This window comes from Chionomys nivalis, chromosome 1 (assembly GCF_950005125.1).
Source record: "Chionomys nivalis chromosome 1, mChiNiv1.1, whole genome shotgun sequence".
NCBI classification, from domain to species: Eukaryota; Metazoa; Chordata; class Mammalia; order Rodentia; family Cricetidae; genus Chionomys; species Chionomys nivalis.
In genome coordinates this window covers 160,865,732-160,885,485 of record NC_080086.1, presented here as the reverse complement: position 1 = coordinate 160,885,485, position 19,754 = coordinate 160,865,732, and the positions used below count along the sequence as shown (strand labels likewise).

The window sequence follows — 19,754 nt, the reverse complement described above, 5'->3', positions numbered from 1 at the left end:
CACGCTAATAGTGGGAGACTTCAACACTCCACTCTCACCACTGAACAGGTGGGTCAGACAAAAAAATGAACAGAGAAATAAGAGAACTAACAGATGTTATGACTGAAATGGACTTAACAGACATCTATAGAATAAACCATCCAAACAGAAAATATACCTTCTTCTCAGAACCTCATGGAACCTTCTCAAAAATTGACCACATACTTGGTAACAAAACAAGCCTCAAAAAATACAATAAATTGGAACAACCCAATGTACCTTATCAGATCACCATGGTTTAAAACTACAAGTAAACAACAATACTAATTCCAGAAAACTCACAAACACATGGAAATTAAACAATGCTCACCTGAATCATCAATGAATCAAGGAAGAAATAAAGGGAGAAATTAAAGACTTCCTAAAATTCAATGAAAGTGACCACACAACATACCCAAATTTATGGGACACAATGAAAGCAGTGTTGAGAGGAAAGTACATAGAACTAAATGCATAATGAAGCTGGAAAAATCCCAAGCTAGTGAAGTAACAGAACATTTGAAAATTTTAGAACAAAAAGAAGCAAACTCACCCAAGAGAACTAGACAGCAGGAAATACTCAAAGTGAAAGCTGAAATAACAAAATAGAAACAAAGAAAACAATACAAAGAATCAATGAGACAAAAAGTTAGATCTTTGAGTAAATCAACAAAATAGACAAACCTTTATTCAAACTAACCAAAAGGCAGAGAGAGAATATCTGAATTAATGAGCTCAGAAATGAAAATGGGGACATAACAACAGATGTGGAGGAAATACAGAGAATCATCAGGTCATATTTTGAAAACCTGTACTCCACAAAATTGGAAAACTTAAAGGAAATGGACAACTTTCCGGATAAATATCACTTACCAAAATTAAATCAAGACCAGATAAGCAAATTAAACAGACATATAACTGCTGAAGAAATAGAAACAGTCATCGAAAGTCTCCCAACCAAAAAAGCCCAGGACCAGATGGTTTCAGCTCCGAATTCTACAAGACTTTCAAAGAAGAACTAATACCAACGCTCCCCAAATTATTCCACACAATAGAAGCAGAAGGAACATTGCCAAACTCTTTATATGAGGCTACAATTACCCTGATACCCAATCCACAGAAATACATTACTAAGAAACAGAATTACAGACCAATCTCACTCATGAACATTACTTGTCATGAAAAATACTTGTCAACTCTCTCCATATCTATTCAATATAGTTCTTGAGGTCCTATATAATAAGACACCAAAAGGAGATCAAGGGGATACAAATTGGAAAAGAAAAAGTCAACCTCTCAACTATTTGCTGATAATATGATAGTTTACATAAGCGACCCCAAAAATTCTACCAAGGCACTTCTACAAATCATAAACACTTTCAGTAATGTAGCAGGATACAAGATTAACTCAAAAAAAATCAGTAGCCCTCCTGAACACAGATATAAAAGGGCTGGGGAAGAAATCAGAGAATCAACACCCTTCACAATAGCCACAAATATCATAAAATATCTCAGAATAACTCTAACCAAACAAGTGGGAAGACTTGTATGACAAGAACTTTAAATCTTTGAAGAATAGATACAAAAAATGTGGTACATTTACACAATCGATACTACACAGGAAAAAAAAAATAACAACATCTTGAATTTTTCAAGAAAATGGATGGAGCTAGAAAACATTATTTTGAGTGAGGTAACCCAGACATAGAAAGACAATTATCACATGTACTCACTAATAGGTGATTTTTAAACATTAAACAAAGAAAAACAGCCCACAAATCACAATCCCAGAGAACTTAGACAACAATGAGGACATTAAGAGAGACTTACATAGATCTAATCTACATGGGAAGTAGAAAAAGACAAGATCTCCTGAGTAAATTGGGAACATGGGGACCTTGGGGGAGTGTTTAATGGGGGACAGGAGAGGCAGGGAGGGGAGCAGAGAAAAATATAGAGCTCAACAAAAACGAAAAAAAAAAGAGTTTCTAAGGTCATGGTATCTTTTCACAGCATTAGAAACCCTAACTAAGATGATGTGCTAATGTGCAATGGGGAAAGCACACTGGCCTCTAACCTAAGCAAGAACTACAGGCAAAATGGAATCAAATAGAAGACCCTGACTTTACCCCAAAAACCTATGAATACCTGATTTTCGATAAAGGAGCTAAAAGTATACAATGGAAAAAAGAGAGCATTTTCAACATTTTGTGCTGGCAAAGCTGGATATCAATCTGTAGAAGAATGAAAATAGATCCATATCTATCACCATGCACAAAACTCAAGTACAAATGGATTAAAGACCTCAAATTTAGTCCAAACACACTGAACCTGATAGAAGAGAAAGTGGGAAGTACTCTACAACACATGGGCACAGGAGACCACTTCCTACGTATAACCCCAGCAGCACAGACACTAAGGGCATCATTGAATAAATGGGACCTCTTGAAACTGAGAAGCTTCTGTAAAGCAAAGGACAATGACACCAAGACAAAAAGGCAACCCACTGTCTGGGAGAAGATCTTCACCAACCCCGCAACTGACAAAGGTCTGATCTCCAAAATATATAAAGAACTCAAGAAACTATACCGTAAGAGGCTAATCAACCCAATTATAAAATGGGGCACTGAGCTGAACAGAAAATTCTCAAAAGAGGAAGTTCAAATGGCCAAAAGACACTTAAGATCATGCTCAACTTCCTTAGAGATCAAGGAAATGCAAATCAAGACAACTTTAAGATTCCATCTTACACCTGTCAGAATGGCTAAAATCAAAAACACCAATGATAGCCTTTGCTGGAGAAGTTGTGGAGAAAGGGGTACACTCATCCATTTCTGGTGGGAATGCAAACTTGTGCAACCACTCTGGAAAGCAGTATTGCGGTTTCTCAGGAAATTTGGGATCAACCTACCCCTGGACCCAGCAATACCACTCTTGGGAATATACCCAAGAAATGCCCTATCATACAACAAAATTATATGCTCAACTATGTTCATAGCAGCATTGTTTGTAATAGCCAGAACCTGGAAACAACCGAGATGCCCTTCGATGGAAGAATGGATGAAGAAAGTATGGAATATATACATATTAGAGTACTACTCAGCAGTAAAAAAGCAATGACTTCTTGAATTTTGCATACAAATGGACGGAAATAGAAAACACTATCCTGAGTGAGGTAAGCCAGACCCAAAAAGAAGAACATGGGATGTACTCACTCATATTTGGCTTCTAGCCATAAACAAAGGACATTGAGCCTTTAATTCATGATCCTAGAGAAGCTAAATAAGAAGATGAACCCAAAGAAAAACATATAAGCATCCTCCTGAATATTAACCTTCATCAGGTGATGAAAGGAGACAGAGACAGAGACCCACAATGGAGCACCGGACTGAAATCTCAAGGTCCAAATCAGGAGCAGAAGGAGAGAGAGAGAGCACAAGCAAGGAACTCAGGACCTCAAGGGGTGCACCCACACACTGAGACAATGGGGATGTTCTATCAGGAACACACCAAGGCCAGCTGGCCCGGGTCTGAAAAAGCATGGGATAAAACCGTACTCGCTGAACATAGCAGACAATGAGGACTACTGAGAACTCAAGAACAATGGCAATGAGTTTTTGATCCTACTGCACGTACTGGCTTTGTGGGAGCCTAGGCAGTTTGGATGCTCACCTTAATAGACCTGGATGGAGGTGGATGGTCCTTGGTCTTCGCACAGGGCAGGGAACCCTGATTGATCTTTGGGCTGACAAGGGAGGGGGACTTGATCGGGGGAGGGGGAAGGAATGGGAGGCGGTGGCGGGGAGGAGGCAGAAATCTTTAATAAATAAATAAATTAAAAAAATAACAAAAAAACAAACAAACAAGCAAAAAAAGAACTACAGGCAAATGAGGAATGTTGAAAACAGGAGAAATGGTCTTTCCCAGGGAAGAGTATACCAGTTGGCTATATAATATAAAGGGCATTTGAGATAGTTCAACATGAATTCATATAAAAATCCTGAAGAAACTGCATACATATGGAATATACAATATATAAACATAAACAAATATGCATGCACATATACATATAAGCACATACAAGAGAGGTGGTTCAAAATATGTTTAAAAAGAAATAATTACTATGTAAAAAGATATGAGAACAGATACTTCATGGCCACCTCAGTAGATTTCAAAAATTCCTTCAAAACAGTAGAATATGTATTTATAATAAAAAGCTTTGAAAGAATTAGAAATAATAGGAACGCAACTCAATGTAATAAAGGAGAAACTTACAGCCAACATTATCATAAACTGGAACCTAGAAGCCCATCACCTAAACTCTAGAATGTCACAGGTACCTATTTTCTCCACTCTATTAAGCTCAAAATTTTCAGTAGAGCAATAAGAACAAAAATGAAACAAAGAAGGAAAAAAATAATTATTTTGACAACATAATGTAAACGTAAAAGACTCTAAATAACACCCCAAAACTTAGAACTAATAAATACCTTAATCAAAGTAGCAAGATATAAATACAACGTATAAAAAGTAAGTTTCTCAGATAAATGCCGAGCACAGTACTGATATATGAGTGAAACACAGTGTCATTGGGGGTCATTTTATTATTACACTTGGTTTTACTTCTTTTTATCTTGAATTTTTTTGTAGAACAGGAGTAGTTGGTCTTACCGTAGGTCCCTGGGCTATCTGGTCTCAGGTTCTTGGTCACCTAAACAGTGCCAGGAAAGGGATCCACCTGGTGGAGTGAGAATTAAAGTTATATCAGCTATCAATTGGTTACACCCATAATCTTTGTGTCACCATTACACTAGCATATTTTGTATGGGTTGGTGTTTACATTTCTCGTTTGGTAGCCTGCAAAGTAACTTTCTGCACCAAAGACACTAGAATGTAGGAATGAAGTTTGTAGACACTCATTCAAATTCTCCATGTTAAATGAATTGTGTGAAGTATTTTCTTTAGCAATGGACCTTTGACGTCAGTATGTGTAGAATAAATTGTAGTCTCAGCAAAAGCCTGGGATGTTGGGCCAACAACTCAATTAACTATAATCCAGTCCTGAATATGGAAGATTTATTTGGTGATAAGAAATGGTCATTTGAGACTCTGTCTCCCCCATTAATTGGTTGTTTAATTTGTATTACCTTCATTTTTGCACATATTGTAGGGAGACTCTACTGTATCAAGTCTCTTTACTACCCCTAAAACTGGCATTAATTTTAACTATCTTTACCCACATTCCCTCCCTTGTTCTGCACTGGAATGTTAGGGTTTCTGTTGCTGTGAAGAGAGAGACTCCATGACCACAAAAATTCTTATTAAAAAAAAAAAATTTCATTGGGACTGGCTGACAGTTTCAGAAGTTTAATCCATTATCATTATAGCAAGAAGTGTGGCAGCATGCAGGCAGAGGCAGTATTGGAAAAGGAACTAAGCGATTCTTCATCTTGATCTGCAGGCAGCAGAAGGACACTGTGCATTGCACTGGGCATATTAAGCATATAATGATCAGAGCCTACGCACACAATAATACACATCTTCCAGCAAGGCCACAGCTCCTACTAGTGCTACTACCTATGTGTTAAGCAGTCAACAACATGAAAGTATGGGAGCCATATCTACTCAAACCACCAAAGAGGCTAAACTAGTCATTGGTTGAGAAGAGTTACTGAGGTTGAATAAGATGCCAGGCTTTTCTATACATGTAATACTATTTGACTATGTTTCACTCCACAGTTACCTTATCTTATTCTCCCTTCAAAGCCTGGTGTGATCAACTGAGTCTTGCCCTGAGGCCTTCATATATGGAAAAGGAATATAATTCCTTTTCAAAAACAAGAACACGCTTAGCAAAGTCAATAATAGCCTGGGGCCAGTTCTTTGGGAACTATTCATTCCCTAAAGCCCAGATGTATATAGAGAGATCCCAAGAAGCCAGCTGCCACTGTAGGAGGCAATGTTTATCAGTCTCAAGGCTGCTGTGTGCTCAGTCAGAGATAATCTTATATACCCTGTGTTCCCTTGTACAATACTGGATCTTGAGATACCCTGTGTTTCCTTGTGCAACATTATTTGATAAGCTTTTTGTTAAGTTCTTCCTCATTTCCCCTCAGAAATACTATATAAGAGGCTGTACTTCTTAATAAGGTTGCAATAGAACATAGCTTTTGCAAGAACTCCTAATCTCAAGCTTTCTTTTAGTTTCTAACTTCTCCTGTTTATCTTCTGATCTCTTGGTCTTTTCTTCCAGGATCCTGGCATTGAAGAATGATCTGCTGATCCAGGTCATCTTTCTCCTCATTTTCCTGAACTTAATGGAATAGAAACTTTAATAATTACATACAATCATTGCAATAAAAAACAATTCTTTGAAACATTTAACAAGGTTGACAAACATCCAATTTAAACAAAAGATAAGGAAGACTCAAAAATATTAAGTAATCAATGAATGTAAGCAAAGTGAGATAGTTCATTTAATAAGTTTATATTAAAAATGAAATCTAGGGCCGCATGGCACTTGGTGTTTGACAGTAGCCCTCCTCAATCCATAGACAGTACATAAAATAAAAACTTGATGCAGCAGATGCCATCTTAAACCATAGGTAAACTTGAGATCTTGACACTTCAGCATTCTATTTCAAGGAGAATCCAGGAATAGCTGACACTCTGAATTCTGAGCTTATCTAACACATACAGACTTGAACATCACCTTGCCATCTACACAGGGTACCAAGATTTTCCTATTTCAATGGTGGGTGGGCACATATATGTATTTCCTAGTTACTCTAACTCTCCAAGAGTTTATTTAGCTTGCTTATCATCTTACACCTTAAAGGAGGTAAGCAAAAGTTCCCTTTGAAAATGAATCCTGGCATCTTTCTTCACACCTGAGCTCCCCACCTATGGAGAGAGCAGGCTGAGCAGTAACTGATGTATGAGAAGTGGAGAACTAGAATGGCAAGACCTCTCCTGAAAGTTTCTGGGTTACAATCCCTGCAAATCTAATGTGTGGAAGGAAAAGGACCCCTTAGAACCCCAAGACCAAGTTCTCAGAACAAATAAGGTTTATTTGCCCAAAGGGGACAAAGGGCAGTGAAAAAGAGACAAAGACAGGAGATAATGAAAAAGGGTGAAGTGAAAAGAAACAAAGGAGAGGGGCAGGGTTATTTGTCCTGGAGGGACGAAGACTGGCTCCAGATAGAGAGGGGACAAATGTGGCATATAGGAAAATCACAGCTTATAAAGCACAAGGCAAAACCCCACGTTATAATGAGATGTTTCATTTTAACTGTTAAAGTTAATTGGGTGAGCCAAAGGGTAATTTTGATTTCTGGATTCAATACTTTGATAGCTGTACGTTGGTAATCATCCTCAGGAGGAGAAAGAATCCAATAAGGGAATAAACCTTGGTGACCAACTTCAGGAATGTAATCTAATGGTTTTTAGCAAAGAGAAGAATTGGAGACAAGGACAAGGCCTCCCAGAGCTATGCTCACCATGGTCCAGCTATCCAGAATCCCTTCAACATGAACCCAAGACTTCTGGAAAAACCAATACACAAGAAGCTAAACTGTCCAATTTTATGCTCTCTGATGATATAGTTGAAAATACATCAAATAAATCTGTACCACCTATTCACATGTGACTTCTTCATAAATATATGCCTTGAATTTTCAAGAAACTTACTCTGTATGCAAGGGAAGACTTATCATATCCTACAGTGTTTGGAGAAGACCGCTTGTTCGTTTTTGGCTACCCAGACCCAAAATAATCACTCAGAAACTATATTATTTGTAATACTGTTTGGCCAATAGCTTGAGCATATTGCTCGCTATCCCTTACATCTAGAATTAACCCATTTCCATTATTTTATATTTTACCATGAAGCTGTGGCCTATCTGCAAGGTTCCAGTTGGCAGCTCACTTCTTTCCCTTCTGGTGGCTACATGGCATCTCATGACTCCGCCTTTTTTCTCCCAGCATTCAGTTTAGTTTTTCCCACCTATCTCTACTCTGCCCTATCACAGGCCAAGGCAGCTTCTTTATTCATTAACCAATAAAAGCAAGATATAGACAGAAGACCTTCTCATACCATTTTCCATTTTCTGTTTAAATAAAAAGGAAATTCTTAACTTTAACTTAGTAAAATTACATATAACAAAACATGTGTTAAGCAAGAATTATAGTTACAATGTTTATATCTACTTTATGTTTTATCATAACTAAGGAAAACTATAATAATATATTTTACCCCATGAGGATATGATTTTACCTAAGTGACAGGAAGTACATTGTAAGCAAGTTTCAAAACTGTAAAATTGACAGAGACATTTTGCTGCCTGGACAGTCACCCAAAGTTCTTCTCTACCGTTAATGCATCCACTTTTAGTCTACAGGCCCATAGTGTCTGGCAGACTTTTCCAATAAGCAGGAAATTTAAAAGACAATTTTGCCTATATTGACAGTTTGTCAGTCACTTTTTTGTATGTCCTGCAGAATGTCTGGTAGACTCTTTTATGAAGCAGAAACCCTGAAGACTTACCTTCTTTAGGCAGCTTTAGTATTCATTTTTTTTTCAGTTCTGCATGTCCAGTTTATAATGCATAAGCATTCTATGCAAAGCAGTGCCTTCCCTAAATGGCTAACAAACTTCATAAAGAGCCTCTGTGATGTCCATTCTCCTCTTGAAGTACATTGGTGCTGCCAGGAGCAGATATGTGTCATTGTCATGAAAAGTCTAAATTCTTAAAACATTTTGAAGGTCTCTGAAAGATTTGTAGAATACCTATCTAACTGAAATATGTCTCTATATATCTAGAAAACCTAACTAACATGACTATAAGATTAACTATTATAGATGATTATCTATTAATCTTTAATTCTAAATTATACATTACATTTCTAAATGAGATGCACAAACACAATACCTTAATCAAGAGCAGAAATATACATATAACAAAACTGACATTAAATTTGTATCAGTAAACCAAGATCCTTACCAATGCAAATCTCTATAGCATATCCCCTTTTAAATGTAAACAAGCATTTATAAACAATCATTTAAAGAATTTGGGCATAGTTCTCTAGACCTTATACCTAAGGTCACAAGTAAGGGGAATTGAGAATAATAAACTTCTGAGTCATAGCTCAACTATGGAAAACTTTTTAGTTGGGGTTCTCTGAGCCACAAGGGAGGTGAAATTTTATGGTATTCCAGAGACAAAAAGAAATGATTTAAATTTCCATATTTTCATAGTAAGAGCAGGTTAGAAAGCAAAGGATAAAAAAGAACAAATCTTATTTAGAGAAACTGGAACTGGATCCATCTTCTTAATCTAAGAACATTCTATTCACATACAGTCAGGAAAAAAAACTCATATCTTATTCACTACAATCTAATTTGATGTTCCAACTGAATACTGACCTTTGTTTCTGAAGAATAAACAAGGTCAGAATGGAAGGGGTTCCCGACATATGACAAATTTAGCTGGGTGGAGATACCCATCTATTTCACTGTGTCCCTGCTATAAATAAAAGGAGAGATCTAGGTTCCAGATGGTCAAGACTCAGGAGTGTCAACTCTTGCAGCATGCCTCCTCTTCAAGTTCTCTACCAGCCCAGGACTGTTATGCTTCTCCTGATTGTGTGCTTAATTCTGAAGACTGCCCATGGCCATATCATTTGGTAAGGCACCCCCTTTTCCATACCACCTTCCTAGAGATATGTTCCTGCTTGGTGGGGACACATACTGGATTCTCACTCACTATTTGTGGCTGAGTTTCACTTTTCTAAACTCTGAGGCATTTTGTACCTTCACAAGCCTATTCCTTATACCAAATGACTAGGTAGCAAAAGTTTCTGTTCAAACTGATTTTTCTGCCTAGGTTTACAGTCTCCTCAATTTAATCACCGTGAGAAGTATGGGCAGAGAGGTGAGCCTTGACTGTATTTTGGGGATAAGCTATGGATAGGGTATATTTCATCTCTAATTTTAAACCTGGTATATAGATACAAAGGAATGCACTTTCAAGACTCCCCTGGTGACAGAGCGAATGTCTTGACTCAAATAACAACAAAAACAAAACTAATCGATTACTCACAGAACAATCATCTAAATTGTACAGTAAAAGTCAACATCTTCATCAACTGTAATATGCAGGGCACTTTTGACCTCAACTGAATCAGGTTTGTTTAAACAAAAGAAAAATCTGCAGAAACTTGATTGTATGCCCCTCTTACATACCGGTTATACACATTCTGTACTTACACAAGGTTTCTATATTTTATAACTCTGTGACTGAAGGGAAAAGAAGTACCAGATTCTAATTCCTATAAAGAGAAATGTATACAAAGGCTCCTAACCCTTTTGACAAGAGGAAGCCTTTAATTACAGAAAGGAATCAGAATTCACTAACAGTACACAGAATCATATGTGAAAAAAGACTCTACCAGATGGTAATGAATCAGTGTTAGTTTAGGTGGTGATATTTGCCTGCTAAGGAATGCAGAGCACTGGGCAACATAGGAAATGAGGCCAAGAGCATTTTAGTTGCAAATTGAACTTTCGTTAACTAGAACCATACATGCTCCCTACTTCACGCCTAAGCAGCAGCAAATCGAAGGAAAATGGTGAAGTACATTATTTGTTACTATGAAGCTGGGTTGATCTACATGATTGAATAAGGAGAACCTGAAAGTTTCAAATCCTTCTGCTACTTCAGCTTTTGGAAGGTAGAGAGATTTCGGGAGTTTGAGGCAATTGTATAAAGAAAAGAGAAACATGAGTGCACTGAGGTAAATTGTGAAATTGTAAATTTCCACCGTGGAATGATGATTAGGAACAGACAAAGAGAAAGAAGCTTGGCCAGCCCAGGCATCCACATTCAAGAGGGTGTCAAGGACTGTGACTTTTTTTTCTGGCCTCCATTCATCTCATCCTGTTAGATACGTGTGTTGGCTAGAAATATGGAATACTTTGAGAAAAGTCAGATGCAAAGGTTCCTTCCAGAGTAAAGTGTTAAGCTTTACAGGCGTCTCCTAAGCAGTTTGTCCTGCGGGCTCTCTCTGCCTGTCCCTAAAAGGACACCTGAGTATTGGACTTTAATGTGATTCTTTGTTTCTACTCTTACAGGCGCAATCTACTTTCACTAAACATGAAAATTTCTCCAATGAGAAAAGCAAATCAATTTGAAGTGAAACTCACAATTACAAACAATGAAAATAAATGTATGGCGGTAAGTGAATAATTGAGAGTTAGCACGAAAAAGTATTATATAGTAAAGGAGTTTCAGTGAGTTAATATTGTGCTAAATGCTACCCTTTGAATGTTTCTGTATATGTGGATTTGAAATTCAGAGAAATTGTGTTAGAAATGTATGTTTTTGAAATCCCTAAAGTAAAGTAATAAGGTAGTGAATGATATTGGTGAGTGGGGAATTGTAGCAGTGGGATAAAGGTCTTCACAAGGAAACGAGAGGAAAATTTACGGAAAAGGAAAAACAATTGGAAAACTAAAAATCAAGGAAAATCACAATGAGACAAAGACAAATAGAAGTGTCAGTGAACAGGAAACACTATTGGTCTTATGTCCCTACCTCCTCTCCTGACTCCACATCATGCAGCAATGATGGAGAGTCAAGAAGATGAAGATCAATATACTTTGGAAGGAAGGGGAACTATAGGAGAAAGGTGACTCTGCTGTCCCTCAGGGTGAGGGCCTATTTACACCCAGTATGCACAGACACACAATGTCTCCACCTTCATTCTTGTGTCTACTTTTTTCAATTGTTCCAAACTGTTCACCTTCTTCTCGCTGTCTTTAACAATTCCTTAACATTCTCCTTGGTCTATTAGAAAAAGTTCAAACAAAATGAAAGTTCAGGGGCAGGGGATATGGTTCAGTGGTTAAGAGCACTTGCTGCTTTTTTGGAGGACCCCAGATGGGTCTTGTTCTAGGGCATCTAATACCATCTTCTGGTGTTTGTGAACACCAGACACACACACACACACACCACATGCACATATGCTCACACAACACACACATATACACACAATATTATATATATATATATATATATATATATATATATATATAATTTAAAAAAATACTGAACTAAAAATTATTTCAAAGAGAAAGGAAACTTTTAGTTATGCCAAAACCCATAATAGAAATACAGGGTAAAAGTCCCTGGTAGTTACCCGGATTAAAAAATAAGTGCTACAAATGCTATTTGATCTGGAATTGGGCAAATATGCTGATTGTCTCTACTTAGTTTTGAGTACAGAAGATGGATTAAGTCAAGTACAAGAAGTCATTCATTTTATATGACCATTGATTAAAAGTTTTATATCTTTTGGATGAAAGAAAAAAGAAATCTAACATAGTCAGACAAGAATTTTCAACCTGGGACAGTTTCTCTTTGTGCAATGAACATGTTATTTTAAGTTAAAACGGTATCCTTCATTAAGATAGTAGAAAGATTCATGACTTCATGCAAGGGATCCAGGAATCGGTACTATCATTTCCCAGTGATAGAAAGAAAAATCAGTGTGACAGGAACTCTGTCACAAAACCGGAACACGAAAGTTAGAGAGCTGGGATTATAAACTCCATTTGTTTGCCAGTCTTTGTCATACACCAGAGTAGACAACCTGTGCCTCCTGCTTTAACACCTCTTGTTTCTGGGGAGGTTTGCACCATTCTCTTTGACTCGGATTTAGAGATCTTCAGCCTCAGGCAGTTGAAAAAGAACTAATGCCCTCAACACAATTCAACAATATTCTTTGGTCCTCTTATTTCTACAGTAAAGTTCTTAATAAACCTACCCTAAACTGGCTGATGAGCTAAACAAAACCCAGATACATGCATTCAATCACACACACATAGTTCCACTCCATTAGATGGAAAATGTAATAGACAACGTGTAAAAACACGTTTAAACTCCAGTCATTCACTATGCCAGAGAAAACATCAGTAGCTTTCTTTCTTACACTCAGTAGGGGCTAAAGTTGAACTTGACACATAAACAACAGAGAACTTGCTAAGTCTCAAGCATATCCTGATAGTTAAGAAGAAACACTTGCTAGTCCATGCATATACTGTACTGGGAATGCTTATATTGCTTCATGGTCAACCTCAAGCTGCTGTCTCTGTTTTGACACTCTTTAACCCTTCCCCCACTCACTTTGCTTCAGGTAAGAGCCAGTACTAAGGACAATTCATACATCACGTACCTTAGTACTCATGCAACATACACGGCTTGCATATGTGCCACAAATGACTTCTTCTGGAAAATCCAAGTCTCTGGTAAGTGGGACCATTTCCTCCCTGCTCACAAAGGTCAGAGAGTATTGAAGGTCAGGATGTATCAGAGTATTCAAAAATAAATAAATAAAAGAATCAATGTGACAGCAGGCAGAAAAGGGGAAAGTGCATGTAATACTGACCAGATACCAAGTTGATAGGAAATGAGAGGACAGAAAGAGCCAAAACTAAGGGAAGGGAGTTCAAACAGCTACTGTACCATGTGTGTAGAAAGTGGAATCACAGTATTTTAAGCAGGGAGGGGTGGGGATGAAGCTATGTGGAGTTCATGAGCTAACAGATCTGCTTTTCTTTCTGTAGAAAGCACTTTCCTACAAGCGATGGCAGAAGTTGTGCCAGCTAAGGGCATATGTCCTGAAGGTGAGAGAATACACCGAGTAACCACCTACCTGGGGAGGATTACTCAAGAAATTCATGTAACACCATAAACTGGAAGGTCTTCAATTGATCATGGTCACCAAACTTCCCAGTGGGAAAAGTGTTCCTTTCTTGTGTGTATATATGCAGTAAAATAAAAGAAGGTGAAATGAACTCTGTGTTCAAACAGCTATGTAAAAATAAACTTCTGCAACTTTGCATTGAACTATCTGTATTGTTCCAAAAATGACTGATTTATCTGCCCAAATAGTCAAAGGTTTCTTTAATACTGTTTTCCCAGGACACACACACACATACACACACACACACACACACACAATGATATATTAAGCGTTCAAATCCTAGGGAGTTAGGAAAATACTGGGTCTCACCACTTGGCATAGAAGAGAGCATGCCCAAAGTCAGAATGAGCAACTCTTCCCAGAGTAACACTGAAATCTCAAAGCAGAACTAAAAAAAGGTTTCAAGTTATTCCACCATCACAGTTCAACTCCACCCAGCTGTCCCTCTGACTAGCTGACCTGTACTTTTCTTCTTTTCCACTACTGGCCAGAAAAAGACTCAGAGTTCATGGTGAATTTGGAAACCCAAGCATCTTGTGTATTGTGACTTTGACTTTCCTGCCAAAAGTAAACTTTGAGGAGCTGAGCAATGGCAAATGTGAGTGTGAAACAAAGGCATATCGGAAACATGAAGCACAACTGGGGGAGAATATACATCGGCAATCTGTCGTACTGTCAAATACTATATGTGTGTGTGTGTGTGTGTGTGTGTGTGTATACCTAACCATCCAGGATGCTCACAATTGGAAGTGATGACGACAGATGGCACTTCCACACTCTGTTTCCTGGACCAACGTATTCTCTCTCAAGGACACAGTGCTGCTTAACAGCCATTCTTCCGAAATATATGTTACACATTCCAGAACCCTTATTCCCTTTCCCTCAGCTGTTGCCTAGAAGAAAAAGGGATCCAGGTCACAGGAAGTACACAGAGAACTTGATACAGTATCACTGAAAGTGGAAACAAACAGAAACAATATTGGGAAAAGGGAGTCTATAGGTGAAACATGCACAAACCCACCCAGATCCTATCTCACTTTCTCACATTTACACACCACTTTCTTTTTTCTCCACCACCCCATATCCCCCTCATACCCAACCTCATGACTGCCAGGGAATGATGATAGATAGATAGATAGATAGATAGATAGATAGATAGATAGATAGATAGATAGATAGATAGATGATAGATAGATAGCTGATGGATGGAGAGATAGTGTGAGAGATAGATAGATAGATAGATAGATAGATAGATAGATAGATAATAGATAGATAGATAGATAGATAGATACATAGATACATAGATACATAGATAGATACATAGATATATAGATACATAGATACATAGATACATAGTTAGATACATAGATAGATACATAGATACATAGTTAGATACATAGATAGATGATAGATAGATAGATAGATAGATAGATAGATAGATAGATAGATAGATAGATGCATAGATTAGGAGAGATAAAGATCTATGGCCGCAGGAAAATGAAAGTAGAACTTAGTAACCTAAGTACAGACAAAGACAATATGGGCAGATAGGAGCTCCACTCTACCTCAGAGACTCAGTCAATCAAAAGAAACCCAGCACTGGCTTGCTAATCTAACCCCAAACTGCTATCTATAGGGAAATGAGAAAGAGGAATTTCAGTGCAAATTGGTCTTCTGTAAATAGAAACCTCAAAAAAAAAAAAAACAACAACAAAAAAAAAACATTGCCCTAACTTGGCTGAATTTTTAGACTACTTCCCCAACACCTTTAAGAAGTTATATGTACATAACAAAAAAGGAAATATAGGTTAGGGATATAGTGCTGTGGAAGAGTGGTTGTCTGGCATTTGGGAGAACCTAAATTCAATCACCAGTGCAAAAAAAGGGAAATAAAATATTCTTAAAATGAATTAGAAAAAATAGCTCCCAGGAGGCAGAAACAGATTGTGGATGAAATATCTTATTTCACATTATGGATCTTTTTTATTTTTACTTCATTTTAAAATTTTTATTTCATTATTATTAGTGTTTAATTTTTCTTTAATTATAGAGCTGTTTAACTTATATCTGAATGAAAAAGACATATATGCTTCTCTTTTCTTTATCTAAAAATAATATATTTATATTAATTTTTATATCTCTAATACATACACATTTCTTGTTATTCTTTCTTCACTACTTTACCCCTATTTAATTCTCTCCTAACTTTACTAATTATTGATGAAACTAGACCTAAGAAAAACATATATAAACACATTTTATTCAACAAGCACTTCAGAGTTTCTAAAATTTGTAACAGACAAAAGTGTAGTACGCTTCTTCACCTAACAACAGAACTGTTTTCAAACAATTGTGTCTGCTACTGGTTTTGCTCTAGAATATAAATTGAAGAGAAGATAGTACATCAGATTCAAAGTAAAATTAAACAAAAAAACAATAGAATTGTTAAAATGAGAAAAAATGCCAACTGTTATAGAGTCAAAAAAATCGGAATGACTTCAGATCTGTTATCAACATCCCTAAAAGTAAGGAAAACATGAAATTTCTAATTTCAAGAATGAAGATAAATAACTGTCCACTGACTTTATTATACAAAGAAAATTAAAATATATAGAGAAATAAGAATATTTCAAGATGAATAAAAGTTAAAACCATTCATGATAGCTAAACTAACATTGAAGAAAGTTCTTTTAAAAAAATTCCATATACAAGAAAAAAAACAATACAGTCTCACCAGTGAGAACAGAGGAAAAAGTACATATCATGAGAGGAACAGATGATCAGAGGACAGCCATGAAAGACTTAATCATATCAACATGAAAAACCAGAATTGCCAAACGCTACCAAGGAAGGTTCAATAGAATTACCAATAATTCAACCAATCAGAACAGCCAGACAATCATGGGAAAAAAGAGACATCTCGTCATAATAACTTTAAATGCAAATGGCATTAATTTGTCAAGGAAAAGATGCTAAGTAGTGGATTGGATTAGACAATAAGTTTCAATGATCTACTGTCTCCAAGAAACACACCTGTGTGGCAAAGACATCCCAAAACTTAAAACCAATGGATGGAAATCATCCTACCAAGCAAAGGGAAGCCGTAAGTAAACTGAAGTCATGATTCTCATTCTTGATAAACCAGAATTCAATACAAAATAAGCCATCAGAGATAATGGCATCTTCACTAAGAAAACATAACTACACTATATACTGATTCACTGTACACCAGGACTCTCCGTTTAATAACAAAAACATTAAAGTCATAAAATGTTACATCCATCATGAAACAATAATGGTAAGAGACTTGAATATCCCCCTTTTAAATTGAATTTTTTTTTACTTTAACTGAAAAAAATTTCAGGGCTTAATTATAACAAACAACAACTATTTTAAGAGATATGTACAAAACATAGCATCTAACATATAAAGATTATCTGTTCATCTAAATGGTACCTAGAACTTTGTATAAAATCAACCACAGTAGAGGACACAAAGCTAGACTTCATTATTACAAAACTATTAGAATAATTACTTGTATCTTATCAAACTATAGTGGAATAAAGTTAAAATCATCAAGAGAAAACACAAAACCTACACAGATACTTGGGGTTTCTAAATTGCAATTTTCAGTATAAATAGATCACTAAAAAAAATAGAATCCTCCTGAAATCAGTAGATCTGTGAAACACAACTTGCTCCAATACTGAGGGGACTTAAGGGGTTAGTGAACAGTCACAGGGTTAGATGCCCCACTCTCTAGAACCTCCCCAGTGGGACAAAACCCAGAGTCCCTTTCCTAATACCCTTAGCCTTTCTAGCCAGCAAACAAAAAGTTTCCTGCAACTAGGCTCCCCCAAAACCCAAACCCATCCACTGGATGCTCACACACTACTAGCCACATCCCACCTAAGAGCTGAGAGCTTGCTATAATACTGAGGGGACCCAGAGCTTGCTACAACACTGAAGGAATTGAGAGGGAGCACCAAGACAGCAAACCACCAGAGAAGACCAAGAGATCAGGTGTGTAGAGACCTCAAAAGCTTTCTGAGATAGATATTGATAGTACAGAGCAGACCAAGAAAAACTTCAAGATACTCAGACAGCCACAGAAAGGATTGGACAAAGATGCAAAGGCACTGCCGGCCTCATTTGAAGAAAGAGATGAGTAGGCCCCAATGCAAAAATTCCTCCAACAACCTAAAAAGCAACACCAGAACCCAGCAGTCCCACAACACGAAGACTTGATCATCCTAACCCTGAAAAGGTAGAAGAAAACAAATTTAAATGTAAGTTTATGAAAATGATGAAGACTTTTAAAGAGGAAATGAATAACTCTCTAAAAGAAATGGAAGAGAAGACAAAAAAAATGGAAGAAATTTAATAAATCCCTCCAAGAAAATAAAATCAAAGAGGTGAACAAAACAGTTCAAGACTTGAAGACTGAAATAAAGGTAAAAAGAAAACACAAACGAAGGGAATTCTGGATATAGAAAACCTGGGTAAATGAACAGTAACCACAGAGACAAGTATAACCAACAGAATACAAGAGATAGAAGAGAGATCTCAGGTGATGAAGATATTATAGCGGAAATAGACTCAATGGTCAAAGAAAACATTAAATCCAACAAATTCTTAACACAAAACATTCAGGAAATCTGGGACACTATGAAAAGCCCAAACCTAAGAATAAGAGGGGTAGAAGAAGGAGAAGAACTCCAGCTTAAAAGCACAGAAAATATACTCAACAAAATTGTAAAAGAAAACTTTCCCAACCTAAAGAAGTATATCCCTATGAAGGTACAAGAAGTTTACATAACACCAAACAGACTGTATCAAAAAAAATTCCCTCGCCATATAATAATCAAAACACAAAATATGCAGAATAAAGAAAGATATTAAGAGCTGCAAAGGAAAAGGGTCACGTAAAATATAAAGGTAAACCTATCAGAATTACACCCAACTTCTAAATGGAAACCATGAAAATCAGAAGGTCCTGGATAGATGTGCTGCAAACACTAAGAGACCACAGATGCAATCCCAGACTACTATACCCAGCAAAGCTATCATTCACCATGGATGGAGAAAACAAGATAATCCATGACAAAAACAAATTTAAAAAATACATATCAACAAGCCAAGCCTTACAGAAAGTACTAGAAGAAAAACCCCAACTGAAGGAAACTAACAACACCCACAAAAACAGAGGCAACTGATAACACCCCACCATTATAACCCAAAGAAGGGAGACACACAAACACTACTACCAAAAAATAACCAGAGATAACAATCACTGGTAATTAATATCACTTAATATCAATGGATTCAATTCACCTATAAAAAAAACACAGGCTAAGAAAATGGACACAAAAACAGGACCCAGCCTTCTGCTTTTTATAAGAAACACACCTCAACCCCAAAGACAGACAGTACCTCAGAGTAAACAGTTGGAGAATGGTTTTCCAATCAAATGGACCTAAGAAACAAGTGGGTGTGGCTATCCTAATATGTAACAAAAAAAACCATTTCAAGCTAAAATCAATCAGAGAAGATGGAGAAGGACATTTTATACTCATAAGAAGAACAATTCATCAAGATGAAGTCTCAATCCTGGACATCTCTGCCCCAATACAAGAGCACCCACATATGTGAAAGAAACATTACTAAAACTTAAATAGCACATCAAATCCCACACAATAATAATAGGAGACTTCAACACTCTACTCTTGCCAATGGACAGGTCAACCAGACAGAAACCTAACAGAAAAATAAGAAAACTAACAAATGTAATGAATCAAATGGACTTAACAGACATCTATAGAACATTCCACCCAAACACAAAAGAATATACCTTCTTCTCAGCACTCATAGAACCTTCTCTAAAATTGATCATGTACTCAGTAACAAAGCAAAACTCCCCAGATACAAAAAAAAAATGGAGTAGCCCCCTGTGTCTTATCAGATCACCA

General features: G+C 36.8%; 1 protein-coding gene across 1 annotated transcript; it reads left to right on the top strand.

Moving 5' to 3' along the window:
• Nucleotides 1-9,610: 9,610 nt before the first annotated feature.
• LOC130888035 (prolactin-inducible protein homolog) lies at nucleotides 9,611-13,773 on the top strand. Its single transcript, XM_057790895.1, has 4 exons — nucleotides 9,611-9,705; nucleotides 11,153-11,255; nucleotides 13,216-13,331; nucleotides 13,650-13,773. Exons 1-4 carry the CDS (start codon nucleotides 9,611-9,613, stop codon nucleotides 13,771-13,773), a joined length of 438 nt encoding a protein of 145 aa, XP_057646878.1.
• Nucleotides 13,774-19,754: the final 5,981 nt, after the last annotated feature.

Excerpts from the sequence above, each read along its gene's own strand:
- LOC130888035 (XM_057790895.1), top strand. The coding sequence starts at position 9,611 with ATGCCTCCTCTTCAAGTTCTCTACCAGCCCAGGACTGTTATGCTTCTC. Across the intron at positions 9,706-11,152 it reads GCCCATGGCCATATCATTTG|GCGCAATCTACTTTCACTAA; the intron begins GTAAGGCACCCC and ends CTACTCTTACAG. Across the intron at positions 11,256-13,215 it reads ATGAAAATAAATGTATGGCG|GTAAGAGCCAGTACTAAGGA; the intron begins GTAAGTGAATAA and ends ACTTTGCTTCAG.